At 39.8% G+C, this 17607-nt stretch overlaps 2 protein-coding genes across 2 annotated transcripts in view; one reads left to right on the top strand and one right to left on the bottom strand.

The window, feature by feature from the left end:
• The window catches only part of PDE3A (phosphodiesterase 3A), a 250940-nt gene that overhangs the window by 8860 nt on the left and 224473 nt on the right, over nucleotides 1-17607 (bottom strand). Inside the window, exons 8-13 of the mRNA XM_086756466.1 lie at nucleotides 17093-17262; nucleotides 15611-15748; nucleotides 10114-10225; nucleotides 6555-6668; nucleotides 4908-5107; nucleotides 2513-2716 (exon numbers count right to left, since the gene is read on the bottom strand). Coding sequence (XP_086612592.1) covers nucleotides 2513-2716; nucleotides 4908-5107; nucleotides 6555-6668; nucleotides 10114-10225; nucleotides 15611-15748; nucleotides 17093-17262 — 938 coding nt within the window. The remainder of the gene's footprint in view (nucleotides 1-2512; nucleotides 2717-4907; nucleotides 5108-6554; nucleotides 6669-10113; nucleotides 10226-15610; nucleotides 15749-17092; nucleotides 17263-17607) is intronic.
• The window catches only part of LOC104474149 (solute carrier organic anion transporter family member 1A2), a 174455-nt gene that overhangs the window by 153608 nt on the left and 3240 nt on the right, over nucleotides 1-17607 (top strand). The window lies entirely within an intron of this gene.

Here is a 17607-nt window from a genome sequence, read left to right as displayed (position 1 = left end):
ATCGCATCAGGTGCCACGGACTTGTGTATGTCCGGTTTGTTTAAGTGCTCTCTAACCTGATCCTATTCACTGAGGATACATTGTCACCACTCCAGACTTTCTCTCATACCTCAGGGGCCTGGGATTCCTGAAGCCAGGTCTTAGCCACAAAGACAGGCTGAGAAAGCATTGAGGACTTTGGCCTTTTACATCTCCAGGCAGTGATACCAACCTCTACTGCCGTTAGCCACATTTTCCCATCTCAGCCTTTTCTCCTAGAATATCTCCTAGTGTGGGACAGGCTGTCCTCTACTGTCCATCTAATTTTCAAAATTCAAATCCCTCCCTCAAACATAGCTTTAATTGTCAAGCTTGCAATAGCTGAAAATAGGTAGAAAGCTGCTGTGCTATGACGACATCCATGTCCCCTGTCAACAGGTGCCCTGTCCCATACAGCAGTGGGCTCACATGGTGAGGTCTTTGCTTTTGATGTACATGATTCACATAACTAATGTCAGAGAGCAGTAAGTGCTTCAATATATATCATCAAAGTGAGCTTCCTTCCTTATTTCTTGTTGGTACTTTCCAGAGTGCAAGCTCTTCTGCTAGGAGGATGCTTACATTACGTGTGTCTACACTGACTTCTATACAGAGGGGCCTCTCTGACTGTAGCTTCAGTATGCTAAACTACAGTTTAGCAACCCAATCAATAATGTGATAATTTAGAGCTAATTTTATCAGTTACAGCACCTCCACCCATAAACAAACACATCAAGTCTGCTCTCCAAGATCGCTCTGGTACAAAAGAGGTTTTGCCAACCAAACATAAATAATCTCTTTCTAAGGCAGTGATTACTCTGGAAAAGCCAGGCTCAGCCACAAGCACTGGTTAATATTTTCACCTTCTCTTCTGCTTTTTATTCCATGCACGACCATTTGACTATTCAAGCAATAAAGAGAGAGAAGAAAGTTAGCAGAGGTCCTTTCAAATCTACAGCAAGCTGGCGGGATGTGATACATCAGACTGTTCTCCTATTTATCTGCAGTGTCTCAGGTATCACCTTGCTTGGTTCCAACAGTGATTACATCTACTGTCGTCCAGCCTGATAGATTTAAGACAGATTTAGTTTTCAATATCCACAATTTACACCTAGTACTTTGGTCAAGCTTGTCTGCTTCCACAGATAAGACAGTTAATCTCTCTGACAAAGCCACAGTAATCACTGGTTTAGCTTGTCTTTTTTTCATTCCTTACTTATGTTCACAGAACTGAAGTTTTGGTCCAAACTGTCAAATTCAAAGCATGTATTCAGACAGCCTAAACTCCCTGTGCTTTATTGTCATCGTAGCCCTGACGGATGAGAATCTGCCAATACTGTTCAACACTTTAAGAGGAAATTAGGCAGTTGAAAATGATCCCAGAGTTTAAAATTAAAACCTAAAGAAATCCCTCTGATATTACCAGAGGTTTTGGGACATGACTAGCAGGGGTGCAGAAGGAGTTTAGACCTTTATAGATCTACAGATCAGTCCTCTGTCTACCCTGGACTGTAATTTAAGGCCTTTCTTTATAGCTTCTTAAAGCCTAAAAAACAGAGAGATGTTATAGGGAAATGAAAAACAAAACCAGTCATATATCTGGAGGCTTCAAAATTTCAGGACTCAGGTCCATCCTAAGCAATACCACAAGAAAACATTTTATCTATGTCACCAAAACAGCTAGGAGATGCTAGTCTTGGACGAGAAACATACTGTGCTTGATGTGTTTCTCACAAGGACCAAGGCAGTAGTAACTGCTCCAAAGGCAGGTATCATCTAGGTAACATGCCAACAGCTTTGATGGATAATGGATTTTATTAAGGTAACTTGATAGGTGATAATTTCCAATAAATTAGCTTGAAACTGTACCAATATAAATTTTAAGAATGGCTTCCCAGTGTTGTGATTTTATACTCATTGAATGGAGCACGCAGGAAAGATCTTCAGTGACCTTTCTCTGGGGTTTATCCATTTGAAACAAAGTAAGATAGAAAGATCATGCTTTCATTGCATTTGAAATTAGAATTTCAAAATCGTTATTATTTCTCTGCTTTGCTAATATAACAGTACAATTAAACCAATAAAAATTCACATTAAGTATTTCGTGATTGTGGTAAAAGGTAACTTGGTAACACCTTTGATTTTTCTTCTGAGTGCTTCGCTAACAGATCTAAAGTGCCAGTGAACAAGAAAACAATGTTGAGAAGTAGGATGCAAGTGGGATTTACATTTAAACAGTCGGTAACATCCTTAGCATTAAACCAGTTTCTGAAAAAACTGAATATATATAAGAAAAGAAGCTGTCCCTCTAAATTTAAATAAGTAAAAAACAACAAAGTGATTGATTACTATTGAATAGAATGTTTCACAGCAGTCAAAAGGACATTTGGAAGAAAGAGTGACACACCAGCCTTTCTAGCTTTTTCACTGTGATGCTACCGAGCCCCAGAACCTTTTCTGACCATCCATGAGAAACCCGAACTAATCTTCTTACCTTGGCATTGAATTTGGCAACAAAATCAAAGTGTTTCTTCAGGTCAGTAGCCAAAATAGCCTCAATGACAAGGAAGCGGAAATGCTTGAACTCCACATGGTCAAGGTTGACCAGGAAGTTGTACTCTGGCCTCGACATGAAGAGGTTCCAGGCAGCAGCGGCATGGTGGTTCTCCAGGACAGAGCGGTCGTTGTATAGCACCGCCTGTGAAAGCAATGTGGACAGCTGAAAGCTGAGAAACCTCTTATCAAAAGAAACACTGCAATGCAGCAATGAGAATGACGTGGGGATGATGCATGAGGGAGGGTCAGGTTTGGTTGACTTGTTTGTTTTATTTTTTAAAGAACTTCCCAAGGTTTGAAGATATGATTTTGGCAGGACTAATAGCAGACACTTGAATTGTTGTGATGGTGAAGATCTATTGGAAAACTGATTTGGAAAATCTGGGTCTTTCATGCTCAAGGGTCTTTAGTTCCTGACTGAACTGGATCAGATAACAACAGATTATTCTGTTTCACACCACAAATTAATGACTATATAATATAGTCATATATAAGTGCGTGCTTCCCTGTTTCTCAGAACTAGCCGCACTTAACAGGGATTATTGTCTTTGGTGTTTGTATCTGGCAATTTTGTCCATACTGGATTGATTCCAAAGACAGAAACAAGTGAAATTCCAGTTTGCAATCTGACAACACACATTCAGTCTGACAGATTTCTCCATGCTAAATCAAAAATTGATTATATCTTTAACAAAACAAGACGCATAACTGTCACAGTGACGGCAATTCCATTCAGAAACTAAAGATCTAGAAAATTTACTTCAAGGGACAACAATAATCCAGGAAATCTCTCCACTTCAATAGCATTCAGTGTTTTGACAATTTGGTTTATGGAAAGAAAAGGTTTTGTAAATGTGCTTCTATGTAAAATAGACACGAGTTTTCTAAGTTTTAACACAAATACCTACACATCCTTTCCAGTGGCTTTTCATTTCAATTATATTTTTCTGTCATCTAGAGATGAAAAAATTCTACCCTATCCTAAAGTACAGAATCTGTTCTTTACCCTAGAGAACAGATTCCTGAAACAACTCAGTTTTACAGCCCATCTTGCCTAACTGCACAATGAGCATTTGAGATAGACATAGTCTGCTAACCAGGCTTGACTTCTGAGTGTGGATTTTTTAATACAGCAGCACTTTATCATTACTTGAAGCTGATATTGCTTGTCATGAAAAAGAAGAGAAATGCCAAACACAAGTTCTGCAAATTTCAGGTGATATCAATTTTAAGAAAAAAAACCAACCAAACAACAAACCAAAACCCAAAACCATAACAAGAATAATTTTAATTTTTCCATTAATTTATTTTCAAATTAGGGACAATACATTACGGCCAATCATCTAACTTCCCTTCTTGATTTTTACAATCACAGACTATAGCACTCATTTCTTAAAAATAGATTTAAGGATAGCATACTTCTATCAATCTATTTACCTGGCCAGAGTATCAACGTTCTCGATCACACAAAGATGTTGCAAGGATCAGAAGTATTACTATCAGTTTATAGACAGAAATTGATACAGAGCAAGTTCAGACGACTTGCTCTTGGTGACAGAGTAAGTCTGGGTCCAAGTTGGAGAGTAAATCTAGAAGTTCTGCATCCCTATCTTCTCACCATTTATATACCTTTTTTCATTTCCTTCTTGATAGAAATATTTTTTCAGCACAGTATGCTGAAGCCAGGCAGGGCAGTTATGTAAAGTAAGTAAAGACGATCTCATAACTAAGCCAACAAACAGTGACTCAGAATTGCTGAATTCAACTCCCAGCACTAGCAGCAACTTCTGTGTAACCTTAGGTAAGTCTCAATTCTTACTTTATAAAACTGAGATTCCGCAAACAACCCCACCCCAACAGATGCATTGTGTAAAAATACATTCATAAAAGACTGCAGCTGTTCATATTCTATAGGAACAACAGAAGACATGTTATGGTCATGCACAAACTCACTTGCCTGGTGCACTGTCAACTATACAGGTGGAGTTTTTTTTTATTTTATTTTAATCTTTCTGTGCCTAACTAGGTAGAATAATTCTTTCCTTGTTTCCAGTTACACATTATCAGTCAGCACAGCACTAGTTTCACCTTCGCTGGGACAATCTATCAGTACCTTTCTTAACAGCTTTACTGACTGAGGATGGTGAGGGTGTGTAAGAAGACTCTTTATCAGTATTCCTCAAGTGAAGTGATCGTTTCCATCACTTTGATAAGCTGTTCCAAAATATTTGGTAGACTTGTACTTAATGGAAGCCACAAACACCTCTGGCAAGGAGAAGCTGTTACCAAAGACCTCCCAAACTTAACAGCAACACTGCCTGAGGTTTATTTACCTGAGGAGCACTTGTTGCTACCAAAAAGGCATTGGTCCTTCCTGGATGATCATAATCATGCATGGCTGCAGCTACATAAAGAGCCATCAATTCAAGGGCAGGGATGTTGCCAGCTAGGCATCCGTAGCTGTCATCTGTAGGTGTGTAAGTCTTCGAGAACACATAACCCATATGGCCATGAGTGATTCCACTGTCAGAATCTGAGCAGAAATAAAGAAATTTTTAAAAATATATATCGTTACCACTTTTTCAGTGACTTACTGAAACATACAGAAGCAACAAAGCAGGAAGAGAAGGAACAAATTTACAACACATAACAGAAGAGTAAACACGTCCTGACTTCAATGCTTTCTGACACCATGCACATGATCCAGTGCAATAAGGCACGCAATTGGAAAGGAACAAATTCTGATCCCACCTGGGGATCTTCCGGCCATCCAGCAGAGCCTGCTCTCCAGCTGTGTAAGTTACCAGCGATTAGCCATGTGGGTAACTCCATCTTCTCACTCCTTCCTCTAATTGCTTCACCATACCAATAAGTCTATGAGACACTAACAGTCCTTAAAGCAATGGACTAGCATTAATTCAATTATGTTGCACGTTTTCCAATCCAAAAGTCTAGACTTGGGGTCTTTGCTGATAATCCTCTTCACAGCTTCTTTTTGAAGCAGCTTGAATATGCCTGTCAGAGGCAGGTACTGAGTGAGATGCCTTGCTAATTTAATCTGCTTGAATGGATCTTACATGTAGTTGAATAACATCTTTCAAATAACAAACACCAAGAAGCCCCAAATCTCTACCCCTTTCATTCTATCCCTTTCAGCTCACCTACAAAGCCTCCCACAACTCTCGCTAATAACATTTTCCAGGAATAAAAATGTTCCCACCCATCAAAACATCCTGAAGAGTTTCACTAATGGTATGTATGTGCCACACAAACACCACCAAAAAAAAAACCAAAAAAAACAGTGGAAGTGGTTTCTGTGGAACAAACTCCTGCTTTTCCAGTGACTCTTTCAGAACTCCCCCAAAATACAGACAGGTCCTCTAGTTGCTACAGCTGAACCTGGAGAAGTCAATATAAAGATGCAGTAAGAACAGCTTCCTGTCAGGAGCAAACAGATGAGTGGTCTTACAAACTAGTCTCAAAAGGTAACAAGTCTCTTTCTTTGGAGACAATGAGGACAGGAAAAGCAATACTTCATGACAGCCAAGCAGCGGCAAGTGCACAGCACTACTTCCATGCTCCAGCAGTTTTGTAATAGCAAAACAATGCAGGGTTTAAGGATTTAAAAGTCTACACTGCTTCTGGAGCAGTGTTAAAAAGCATTGCTAATACAGTTTCCTAGGAAAAAAAAATTATTGTTAAAATCAAGTTGTAAGAAAAATCTGTTTTTATGGGTGACCAGAAAGACTGGTATTCATATATCATTAAATGGCAAGTATTAGGTTTTGGAGAATCAATTCCATTCTGTTCAAAGTTACATGAACATACCTTAACACCTTCAACATCCAACGTGCTACTGAACTTAAAAGTCTATATAACAACAAGGACTGCATGCAATCCTCAATTGTTGGCTTTCTTCCAGCAAATTTAATGACAAAGGTTTAAAAGTACAATATATATACTTGCACATTTAAATATACCTGAATCGCTTGCTGATCCGTGATCATTAATCACAGTTGGGAGTCCTGGGATGGGCTGAGTAGTAAGGTACCAAACAGCATGTAGAACATCAGTTGCATGGATTCGGTTGTGATCTGAGATAGAAAGAAAATCACCCTGCTATTAAATACGAGGGATATTTCTGACAGAGGGAAATCAGCACCATCTAGTGGGTACTGCATGGCAGTCAACTGAGTAGAGAGAAATCAAACATTACAAGCATGAAAAACAGCTGTATTCTGTAAACATTCAGTTTTTCTTTTACTACAGTTGAAGCACATTCAATGGTATGTCCCACACCAGTCAAGAAAGAGAAAACAGCAGAGAAGTAGTGGGATCTGCAATGTAGGAAACTTTGCAAAGAAGTTGTTAAACAAGGAGCCTGACCTGCACTACCCGCTCAAATCCTTTATTCCACTGGTTTGCCTTTAGCTAGTTAAATGCTTTTGGGTAAATAGGCATTGCTTACCTCTGATTCAAATGAAATCAATAGGAAAATCTCATCCATTTCAGTAGCCAGATTTCACCTAGCTTCTACACAGAAGGCAGGTAACATTCACCTGATTATACCTGAGCAAATTTAGGTGTTGTGCTAGCAGCTGCACTGCAAAAAAATATCAAACTCAGGATATATGCACACTGCACAGTTAAATCTGGTTCTTTCTGCAGTTTTCTGGCCAGAGATAAGAGTTCAGGCCCTGGATCCTGTAATCTGGTTTACTATAAGCTTTTTTTGCAAAAATGAGAGATAAAAGTCACCCCAAGGCTCACACCACCAAATCTTTCAAGGCCAGACAAACTATCCTACAATCAACACAACTGGGTGAAAAAGAATCGCATGCTAGTTCAGTGCAAAGCATCATCTAAACACAGGCTAGCAAAGCAGCCATGATGCTGAAAGAGGGGCAATGCTTTGCTGCACTAGGACCAAAGCTTACATCTGGGGTTAAACTACTGAAGAACAAGCATTTCAGCTTGTGATTCAGGCTAATTTTGGGCAGAGCACAGGTATCTTCTATAGTGACTAGCTAAACACAAATAAATCTGCTAATCTAAATGACAGCCTGTGGCTACACTACTGCTGCTGCAGTTGTGGAAAGATGCATTTCAGAGGACAAAGTACAACTGTGGTACTTCACTGCTGGGTCACCCACATCTGTAAAACTCACAGTAACTGGCTACATCTCTAGGTAATCACTCATCTTAGCTGGAGACACCCTGGTAATGCCAATCAGTCATGTGTCTCACATTGGCAAACCAGCTGCTGGAACAGGCTTGATGGGAACAGGTGAAGAACCAGGTTATTTGCAGAAGAAAATGCTCAAGAATCAGGGTAACACTGGAGACCATAGGTGTCCTACACTAGGAAAAATTACCAACACACAAGTCCAGAAGCCCTCTCTAAGAAGTAATAAGTAAACATGACTGGATTCATTAGAGGTGAAAAAACCTCTGTACTTTGGGGGAGTAGAAGGGACTGGCAGCAAGATGTGTAAGCAACATGGTTTTATACCTGCTGCATCCCAAAGATAGGCAGTGTGCAGCTGACAGGGTTTCTCAGCACTGAAGAACTTCACCCTAAGGCCGCTCCTTCTATAGGGGAAGAGGAAAGAAGGAGATGACCTAGGATGGAGGAAGCACCCCAGAGAGTCGTATTTGCCCTCTTGCCACAGCTAGAGAATGGAAAATGCCTGCTTCTGCTGGGAACAGCCACCTGCCCCCTCCAGAGAAGCACTGCTGAGCCCAAATTTCTAACCCCTGCCATCTGTGGTGCAGCAGCTGCCAGCCTGCATTTCCCTGGCTCTGGCAGGGATGGTGATCAGCCGTCCAACTCCGGCAAGATCACCATCTTGCTGATCCTACACTCCAGGCAATTGTGTACTTTGTCTATGCATAAAATCAGCAGTATCTTGCCTGCAAAGAGCAGATGACTGTACCACAGAAAGGTTTATTATATTCATAATTTGCAATCACTTTACTTGCTCACTAAACGTGAGCATGATGTCAAGCCACTTGGCCCTTTTATTTACCCCTTGCTTTCCCCTCTTGCTCTCCTTTGTCTTCCCTGTGACCTTCCGTTTAAATGCTTGTTAGTGACTGCTAGCTGAAATTTTTAACAGCAAACCAGTAAGCAGCATAGGAATGGTTATTTGCAGAACTAAGACAGCAGAATAAGGAAGGAGTCTCCTCTTTCCCCTGCCTTCCTTGAAGACTTGAGAACATCTCCCCTGAGACACTAATCTCCTCACGCAAAACCTAGAGGATGGCCCTGCATAGGGGTCTCAGAAGTAGAGGCTGGATTACCCTCTTGTGAAATTTATACTGATTTAATCTAACTGGGATAGTCACCATTATTTTTGTGTGAATAACCCATTTTTCTGTTCAGAAACCAGAAGAAAGAAGTGGTTAAGTCCAAACAAGTTGTTTTGGTTTTTACCTCTCCATAGAATTGAAAAACTGGAAGGTAAATTAATTTTGTATTAGACAAAACATTCTGCTCTACTAAAATGAAACACATTCAAGAAAAAAAAAAGGACATGAAGGGCTAGATTCAGAAAAATTCCTGAGACTCTATTAATAGGTAGATGTTTTAAGCAAAGAGAAACGTCTCCAGTAGGACAGATAGACTGTGAGACATCCACCTATAATCCCCTCAAGGCTATAATCTACTGCTTCAACTCCCTGATCAGGCTCAAACACAAGGAAAGATTTGAAATTTGGTCTCCCTTTCCCAGAAGAGAGTCTAAACCATCTGTCTGGGAGGCATTTTGAGGTAGCTTTCCTCCAGTCCCTCCCACTGTAGCTGTTCCAATTGGTATTTAATATTTTCAGAGAGACTATATGACTTACTAAACCAGTGTTTTAGAGATTTTTCTGGGAGGTGGGAGAAAACAGGGTGTCTTATATTCCTCAACACTGGGGTTATCTGCCAGCTAAAAGGGGTAATAACTCCCTCTCTCCTCCTGGAAAAAAAAGTGTCTTTTGCAGTTGAAGCAGTTTGCTAAATTTGCTTTGAATTAGTAAATACTTTGGGGATCACTGAAAGTAGGTTTTTTGTGAATAAATAATTCACACTGAAAAATATCAGCTGAGCTGTAGTTGCAGAAGAGCAGGATGCACTCATCTACTGCTTTACAAAGCTCATCTCCTTTGGTAGCACAGTGCTGCTACTGTGTAAAAATCCATACTGCTTATAGGGGGAAACGTTTCAGTAAACTCCAGTTGGGGTACTGAGGTACCTTGGATCATCAGGAAACAGTTAGTACCTATAGCAGCTTTATGTGGTTTCAGGCTTGCACAGAATTTGCCATGAATTATTACAAAATAACATGAAACATTAAATGCAATGAAAAAAAGACGAGAAGCTGTGGTTCAGCAGTAGCCTCTCACTAGAGAGCCATCCATTTGGTCGTGATGCAGCAGAAGAAAAAAAAAGTAATGAGAGGCCTAATGAGAGAAGTAAGGCTTCAATAACAAAGTGGGTGGAAAATACCCCAAACTTTAAGGAAGCATTGTTATCTGCTGGGAATTTTTACTTACAAGGTATCTCTCGGTATCCACATTCCAAGGCATGAAAGTAGTTCATAAATTCCCTCACTGGTATTTTAAAGGTTTCAAACAGCCCCATGTCTTCAAAAAGCCTGTATGATACCTGAAAAAACAAAACCACCATGCTGCTAAATAGACCAGAAAAACCTCTAAAAATTAGATATAAAGATCATTCTGGCAATTACCCCATGAGAACCTGCTCTCCTGGTAGTATCTTCTTAAGTACATCTGCTCCAGCTATAGCTGTAGCTATCTGCATTTCCATAGCCAAACAGACAAGTTATTAGTACCAAACAGTCCTCATTCCTTCATTATACCCTTCCAGATGTTCTTCTCTTCCTTTCAGGCACATAGATCCCCCAAATTTTGCAAGCACCTCAGAAACATACACACATACAGCAAGATATACAGAGGTCCGTAGTGTCTCAGGAAAAATTTCCCCACAAACTTCTCCAGGGAGCATCCATGAGTCAAATAAATTCTCAGAAAAAGAGGAACAAGTGAAGGAATGACAAAAGGAGAGAAACATTTGGATCCTGTGCATTATTTCCTTTCCCTCTCCCCCATTTTGGAAGTGAAATGGCAACAGTGACTTCTCAAACAGGATTTCAGAGGCAGCAAATGGCTTAGGAAGCAGGGCTGCTCCAAGTACTCCTGCAGGGAAAAATAACCGTAGACATCCAGGAGAGGATCTGCTGGAAGGGAGAATGTGATGGATGAGTGAGGGGGTGTTCAGGAGACACGAGTGCTCGGAAATGTAGACAGCAGCTGCTGCAAAATGGACACTTCCGTAAACAAGTTTGAACTTGACATACAGAACAATAGGACACAGTAAAATTACTGCCTGACCTTTTAACTTCTTTGGCAAATTGGACCCTGAAGCCTTTCAGCTTCTTCATTTATTTACTGCTGTTTGCTAAACTCTGTCCTTTTGATGCCATCTGTCTGGTAATGATCTGCCTAGAGCGAAGCAATTTAAAGCACATTCGGAATGATGAATGCTATACCAATAAGAAATTGTTATAAATTATGTTTCACGCTTCACACCGGACTGTAAGTCAAACACCAATCCACAGCCATTTCTTTCTGCATATCGTGTATGCAGATTGGGACCTGTGAGTCAGACATGGAGTTTAATGAACGGAAACTTCAAACATCCTGCCACTGTGGATTTTTACAGTAAGAATAATAAAAAAAAAGGATACGAATGTGCAGCATTGAGGATCTTACCCAACCCCACACCTACCCTTCTAGTCATTCCCTACCAGGAAAAATCAGCATGTGAACTCACTGATACAGCAAGGATTGCAACAGGCAGTGACGATGTGGAGACTGGTTGAGTGTGGTGTCTGACACCATATGGGAAGCCTCTCTAATGACACATATCTGACCGTTAAGGTTCTGCTCCTGGCCCCAGCTCTTACTTTTGTTCCTACCACAATTGTTAAGTGGCACTGGCAATGCAGTCAGAAACATAACTGCTAGTGGTAATTTCTCTTTGTGGCCATGGCGGTTGGCCAGAAACTGAAAAGCTCTTTTTAGCAAAGGAGCTGAGGAACAACTGAATCACAGTGCTCTGGAAGACACGAGCTTAGAATAAAAGGTAGGGCTTGTAGAAGGCAAAATTTTACTCTCTGAAAACCGCACAGGACCCTCCTGTACTAAGGTAAAGCAAAAAGATTGACTTTATGCACATAGAATTCTGTTTATCTATCTGGAATCACGACTGAAGTAAATCAGGTGGGATCCAAACTTTCAGCTACAGAGAGATAATGAGTTTTACACTCTAGTCTTAGATCACTGAATGGTGAGCTTCATATTTCTAGCAAAATATCCCTGTATAAAACGAGGAAACATAAAGAAATATTATTCTTCAGGAACAAACCTTACTGGTCTACACTACCAATACTGGACAGGTATGTTAAACCATGTCAAAAAAGTGTATTTTTCGCCCACCTTAGATTTTGGTGGGGGAAAAATTCCACAGCAGTTGAAAAGAAATGAAGCTGACTGTGACGGATAGGAATGATAGCTCTTCCCCATGACTTGGAGTAAAATGGTTATTACTCTCTGTGGTCATCAGAAAGCATAAACAACAAGCAAGTTATTCAGACATTTTTGTAATGTTTTCTTTCTTTCTCTCTCTCTTAGCAAACGAGGAGGAGGAATGGGTAAGGGCAGGTCAGGAAGAGGAAAAAAGGGCATTCATGTCTTCCAGAAAGTCAACTAACTCAATTCTTTCATTTTAAAAACAAAAAAAAAAAGAAAAACTATGCAGTTTTGTTTATTCATTGCTCCAGATTAACCCTTTTTAAACGCTTCTGACTGCCACCGCAGTGCAGTCCCCACTACGAGGGACAAGCCCAGGGAAACTCCGACGGCTGCCAGGCGCTTGGCAGTGAGTGCTCCACGCTGTCTCTTCCCTCCCGCCTCCGTTTTCTGCTTTTCTCTGCAATGACTGCTAACCCTTGAATGAATAATTCAGAACTTGAATACTTCTGGTGGTGCTGCCTGAAGGACAAGTGCTTCTCTCAAATGATTCCTAATGGAAGCTTTTTTGGAAATGCAGATTGTTATTCACACGTAGCTCCTCTCCTGGGTGTTGCAGGCAGATGTAGATGGCTCTTGTTAGAGGACATGTGTGAAGTTTAGGTTAGCGATTTGCTACTCGTTGCTTGCAGGCAACCCTCTTGCACTCCAATTTTTAATCTCTTGTATTTTCTTTCTGCAAACCTGTGTTTCTTTTAATTTGCTGGCACTTGATCTCTGGCTTCGACAAACAAAACTCCTCACACGGGCCGCTGTGACAATCCTGAGAATCCCCCAAAGATTGATTTCCCCTCCCTCCTTTGTATAATGGCTCTAGATTTTCTCTGTGGAAGTCATGCATGACGATGAGATGACCAAATATTCTTCTTGACACTACCCAGGGACCAACTCACATGCACTGCAATGATGCCACCCCACCTTGATGCTGCTCATGTACTGAAAGCATAGGAGCATCACCAGCATTTGTCATCTGTATGGACTCAGTAGTAAAAGCTAGAGAGACAGACTTTGACTTTAGCCTATTCTTTTTCACTCTATTTGCTTTCCGAAGAAAATGAATTTCTCTTCCATAGGTTTTAGTTTTATAGGAGCTGTAAGAAGAGTGTTAAGTGTGACTGAAGATGTTATCTAACTTTATTGCCTGCTGTGAAGGATCAACTCAGTTGGAGAGCTTTGCTCTTCCTTTCTGAAACGAGACTGATATGTAAATTCCTCTCTAACCCCTATCATGCATATTTGTTAGTGCCAGATTTAGAGTGCTTTCCTCTGCACTTGGCACAGATGCTTTTATGGTCACTGACTGATTTGAAGTCTTTTTATAAGTCTAAATCAATTTAACATTCCAAAAAGAAGAAACAGACATCTCAAGCAGTCTTAGAGATGCTAAGCCAGCATTTGCTTTCTAAACTGAATGCTTCCCTAGGGGCACGTGTCAACTCTGCTTTGTTCCATCTCATAAATTTAACCCAGCAAGGCAAACTTAGTTAATTCAGCTTGTTAATTTAGTTTTTAAAAAATTGATTAGTCCATTTAATAGCAAAATATGGATAATAACTCATTAGAGCTTTTGTTTTCCTTTGTTTATAATATCCCAGGATTTAAAACTTATACAAGAAAAAGACAATACTTCTAGCTGGAGAAAAAGATTTATTTATTTTAGTTCTCTTATTTTGCAAAATAATCTTGTTAGGAACATATGAGTAGGTGCGGGAAAGAACTAAAGGAACTATATTTTATGAACAAGGCTGAACTTGCTACATTCTGCTCTTAGGGAATGGGAGTTATTACAAACAGCTGTTACAGAAAATGTTGATTTTTTTATCACAAATATTTCTTAAAGCTTCACTATTTTATTTCACAGGCCTCATTTTGTGGCACTGCAAAATGAATAATGTGCTCAGGACCTGTGCAAAAAGCAGATGTTGGGAAACAGAGTATGGAGCTTTAGTGCAAATTGAGGGAAGCACAAGGGAATTGCCCTGAGAGGTACAGAACTCCATGCAACTTGGTAAAGTGCTTAAAACCTAGAGAGGTACGCATGTAAAACCAGAACAAATTTTGGCTCATCCAAACTGTTTCTTATGCCATTAAAAAAAAGTTATGTTTTTCCTTATGTTTCATTTTTCATGAACGTCATGACCAATGTGATCTAGAAGAGCATTTTAATCACACTCTCACTGTCTAGTACAAAAGTGTCTCAATTATCATCACTGAATTTATATCAATATCCATATCCAAGCCATAGTTTGCCTATTTCCCTCAAATTAACCTATAGAGCTAGCAGGCTGGTTGAATGTAGATGTTACTTGCCAAGCTACAGAACAATAAAAGGCAGACCACAAAATAAATTTGCAATTCATGCTGTGGTTTTACTGGTTGACCACTGGATAACTGAATGTAGCTGCATAATAGTTAACCACCAAGGGACCAAGATTTGATACAGCATTCTCTGGAGCTTGTTGCACTGAGATCTGCCTGACACACTAACCTCTGTGTTTGTGGGGGGTGCTAATTGTTCCACATTATACCAATTAACATAACCTCTTCTTTCCAGCACTCATCACTACAAAAGCCTTGTAAAGTGATACTAGATCAGACTCTCTTGGGGTTGTTTCCCATTCATCCCTAAATATAATTACTTGCCTTTCCTGTTTTATAAACCTCAATAGTTCTGTAAAAAAAAAAAAAAAAAAAAAGGCTAATTTGTCAGGGTGCTAGGAAAAGGCCACAACAGAACAGAAAGTTCAGCCAAGAAAGTGATTATGGAAGTGACATTAATTGTGCTGGATAGAGAAAGATTGTGTCAATACCTGCATTCAACTTGAAAGAGAGAATAAAAAAAATAATGGTTGAAAGACTAGTAAGCTCTCACATCCTGATTCACAGGAAATTAGTCTTCCCTATGTAATGACGATATGAATTTATTATCAAAGTGTCAATTCTTTAAAGCTGAGAGAATATAGCTAGGACTATTTTTCCCCCACTTGCTGAGACCTTACTTTCTTCCACAGCCTCACTGAAATCTCCAGTACATAAAAGAATCAAAGTTCTGTATTTCCTGCATCAACCAAGTATGTTTACTGTTTAGTCCTCCTATGCTGAACCCCATGAGAAATCCTTTCACAAATAACTCAGTAAGGGGGCAGCACTGCCTGAAGACAGAAGAGAATATTCAGAAACGTTTATGTAAGCTCATTGTCAGAGAGCAGTAGGCAAAATAGATGTGTGTTTTTTTCTTTCACATTTTAAAACAGAAAAATATAGAAATTTAAAAGTAAGGAGCACAATGAGATGGAGTTCATACTGCCAGCTTTGAGTTAGGTGGTAGAGATCTTATTTCATCGGATGACTAGCTTGTAAGGACAATGGGTTTTAACACTACTTTGTTTAAATCTCTCAATAATCTAGCCAGTGATTGCAGACAAGATATTCTTCTTACCTGACTGAGAATCCGACCACATTTCTTTCCGATTTTTTCCACCAAATCAAAGATAGGGAAGTTCCAACTATTTAGCTGCTCCATCAGGGGATCCAAGTTGTCCATAACCAGAGGCTCAGGAGCAAGTACAGGCTTGTCCTATGCCAGAAATCAGAATAAAGAGAAATTTTAGTTCTGTGAAACATCTCATGCAAAAATTTATGCTCCTAAAAACTAAGGTCACATTAACATCATCTGTAGGCCGATGGTACTTGACTCGGCTCAGCGGAGATGTTCCCATTTCTGCGAGCCCTGCAGCTAGTCACTCTCCTTTGTGATTTGTGTCACTTCAATGAATAGGAAATTCTGTGTATGAAATATCAGTCTCTGAACTTATCCATGAGACACATTCATTCATGGGAATCATTCATTCACTTCCAAGGCAGTCCACCTTCTTCACTGTAAAATTTGCTGCAGTAGAGAGGGAAAAGCATTCACTTTCTGCTTCCGCATCAGGGCCCATTCATTATAATCTAACATGGCTAACAGAGCTCAGTCCAAGTGAAGACTTGTACTTCTTAAACTGAAACCTACCTGTTTTCCAGGGTCTGCAAATGAAGGATGGGCTGTGCCCCTCCTTTCATATTTCTCCCTGTGTATTTCCTTGAATTTCATTATTCACCTACAGAAACTGTAGGTGACTAAATGCCAACACATCTCAAGAAAAATGCCTTCTCTCAGCATGTCCAACTCCAATTCAACAGATTACAAGAAATTTTCCAAGAGCTCACGCCAACTTAAATTTATTAATTCAGCTGCACAACAGCCTGGGAAAAAATTGACTAAACAAAGCTTTCCTTCTACATCTCAATCAAGCTTACAGCTGAATACAGTAGTCGTGAGAAGATCATCACTTCTTCACCATACATACACGTTCTTATGTTTAAGAAATACACCAATAACAGTATCATGTAGCACCCTCAGACAAGTGTTAATTTATTTTAAAATAAGAACCACTGTATATATTAGCCAAGACTGCAAGGCCATTGAGAAGCTTAAGTGGCTGAACAGGAAGCCTATATATCACACTGGCAGTCTGAGAAGATAATTTCTCTTCCTTCCACTCTATTCCCTTTAAAGGCAATGCTCACACAGAAGCCAAACATTCCAGAACTGCCTAATGCCAGATCCGTAAACTTATATTTATTCATCAGAAGAGATGGTTAGTGTTTCACAAGTTCCTAGTGCTTAGCAGCTCTCACATATTTCAAGGGTTCCTTTCAATTCTTGAAAGTCAACCCCCCTACTGCAAGGCAGGAGTCTGCTGCAACTGTTGCTTATAACTATGGTCACAATCTTTAGACTGCCATAGTTGGTTTGTTTTTTTTTTGTGGGAGTTTGGGTTTTTTATTTGGTTTAGTTTTGTTGTTTTTTGGGTTTTCTTTTCCTCTCAGTGTCAGTATACACCCAGTCTACTGTGTGAGTGGAACTTAAACAAGCTACCTCAGGTGGCATTAAGGGATGCAGAATGATGGTCTCAGGGGTGTATGTCCTACAGACTGATCCCTTCCGCGTCTGATCTTTGGAGCAATCTGTCTCATCATCATTTTGTACGATATCGCTGCTGTCGCTGTTGTTGGTCTCATAGTCAGAAGTGGCTTGCGCAGGATCATCTACAACAAATGACAAAGCTTGTTGTGTGAACAGCAAGGATGGCATTAAAGTCATCCTGTGACCTTCTGAATAATGGCAACAGGATCTCTGACTCATAATACATATGTGCTGCTTGGCTGGGTCCAAAGTCAGACAATCTGTCCAAAGGCATTAAAGCATATACCCTGCAGAGTATAAAAAATTGCATCAAGGATTGAAAAGTGAGAAAAATTTTGAAGACCATTACTTGAGCTGACTAGGTTAGATGAGGGAAACCATATTTCCTTTTCATTTTAACTCTATTCTTCATTAGCATTTTGCGTATGTTGTACATACAAAAACAAAAGGGGCCTCAAAGAAAATTT

Source organism: Chlamydotis macqueenii, chromosome 1 (assembly GCF_036417535.1).
Source record: "Chlamydotis macqueenii isolate bChlMac1 chromosome 1, bChlMac1.mat, whole genome shotgun sequence".
NCBI lineage: Eukaryota > Metazoa > Chordata > Aves > Otidiformes > Otididae > Chlamydotis > Chlamydotis macqueenii.
The sequence above is the reverse complement of the archived record's forward strand: the minus strand, read 5'-3'. Positions and strand labels throughout refer to the sequence as shown.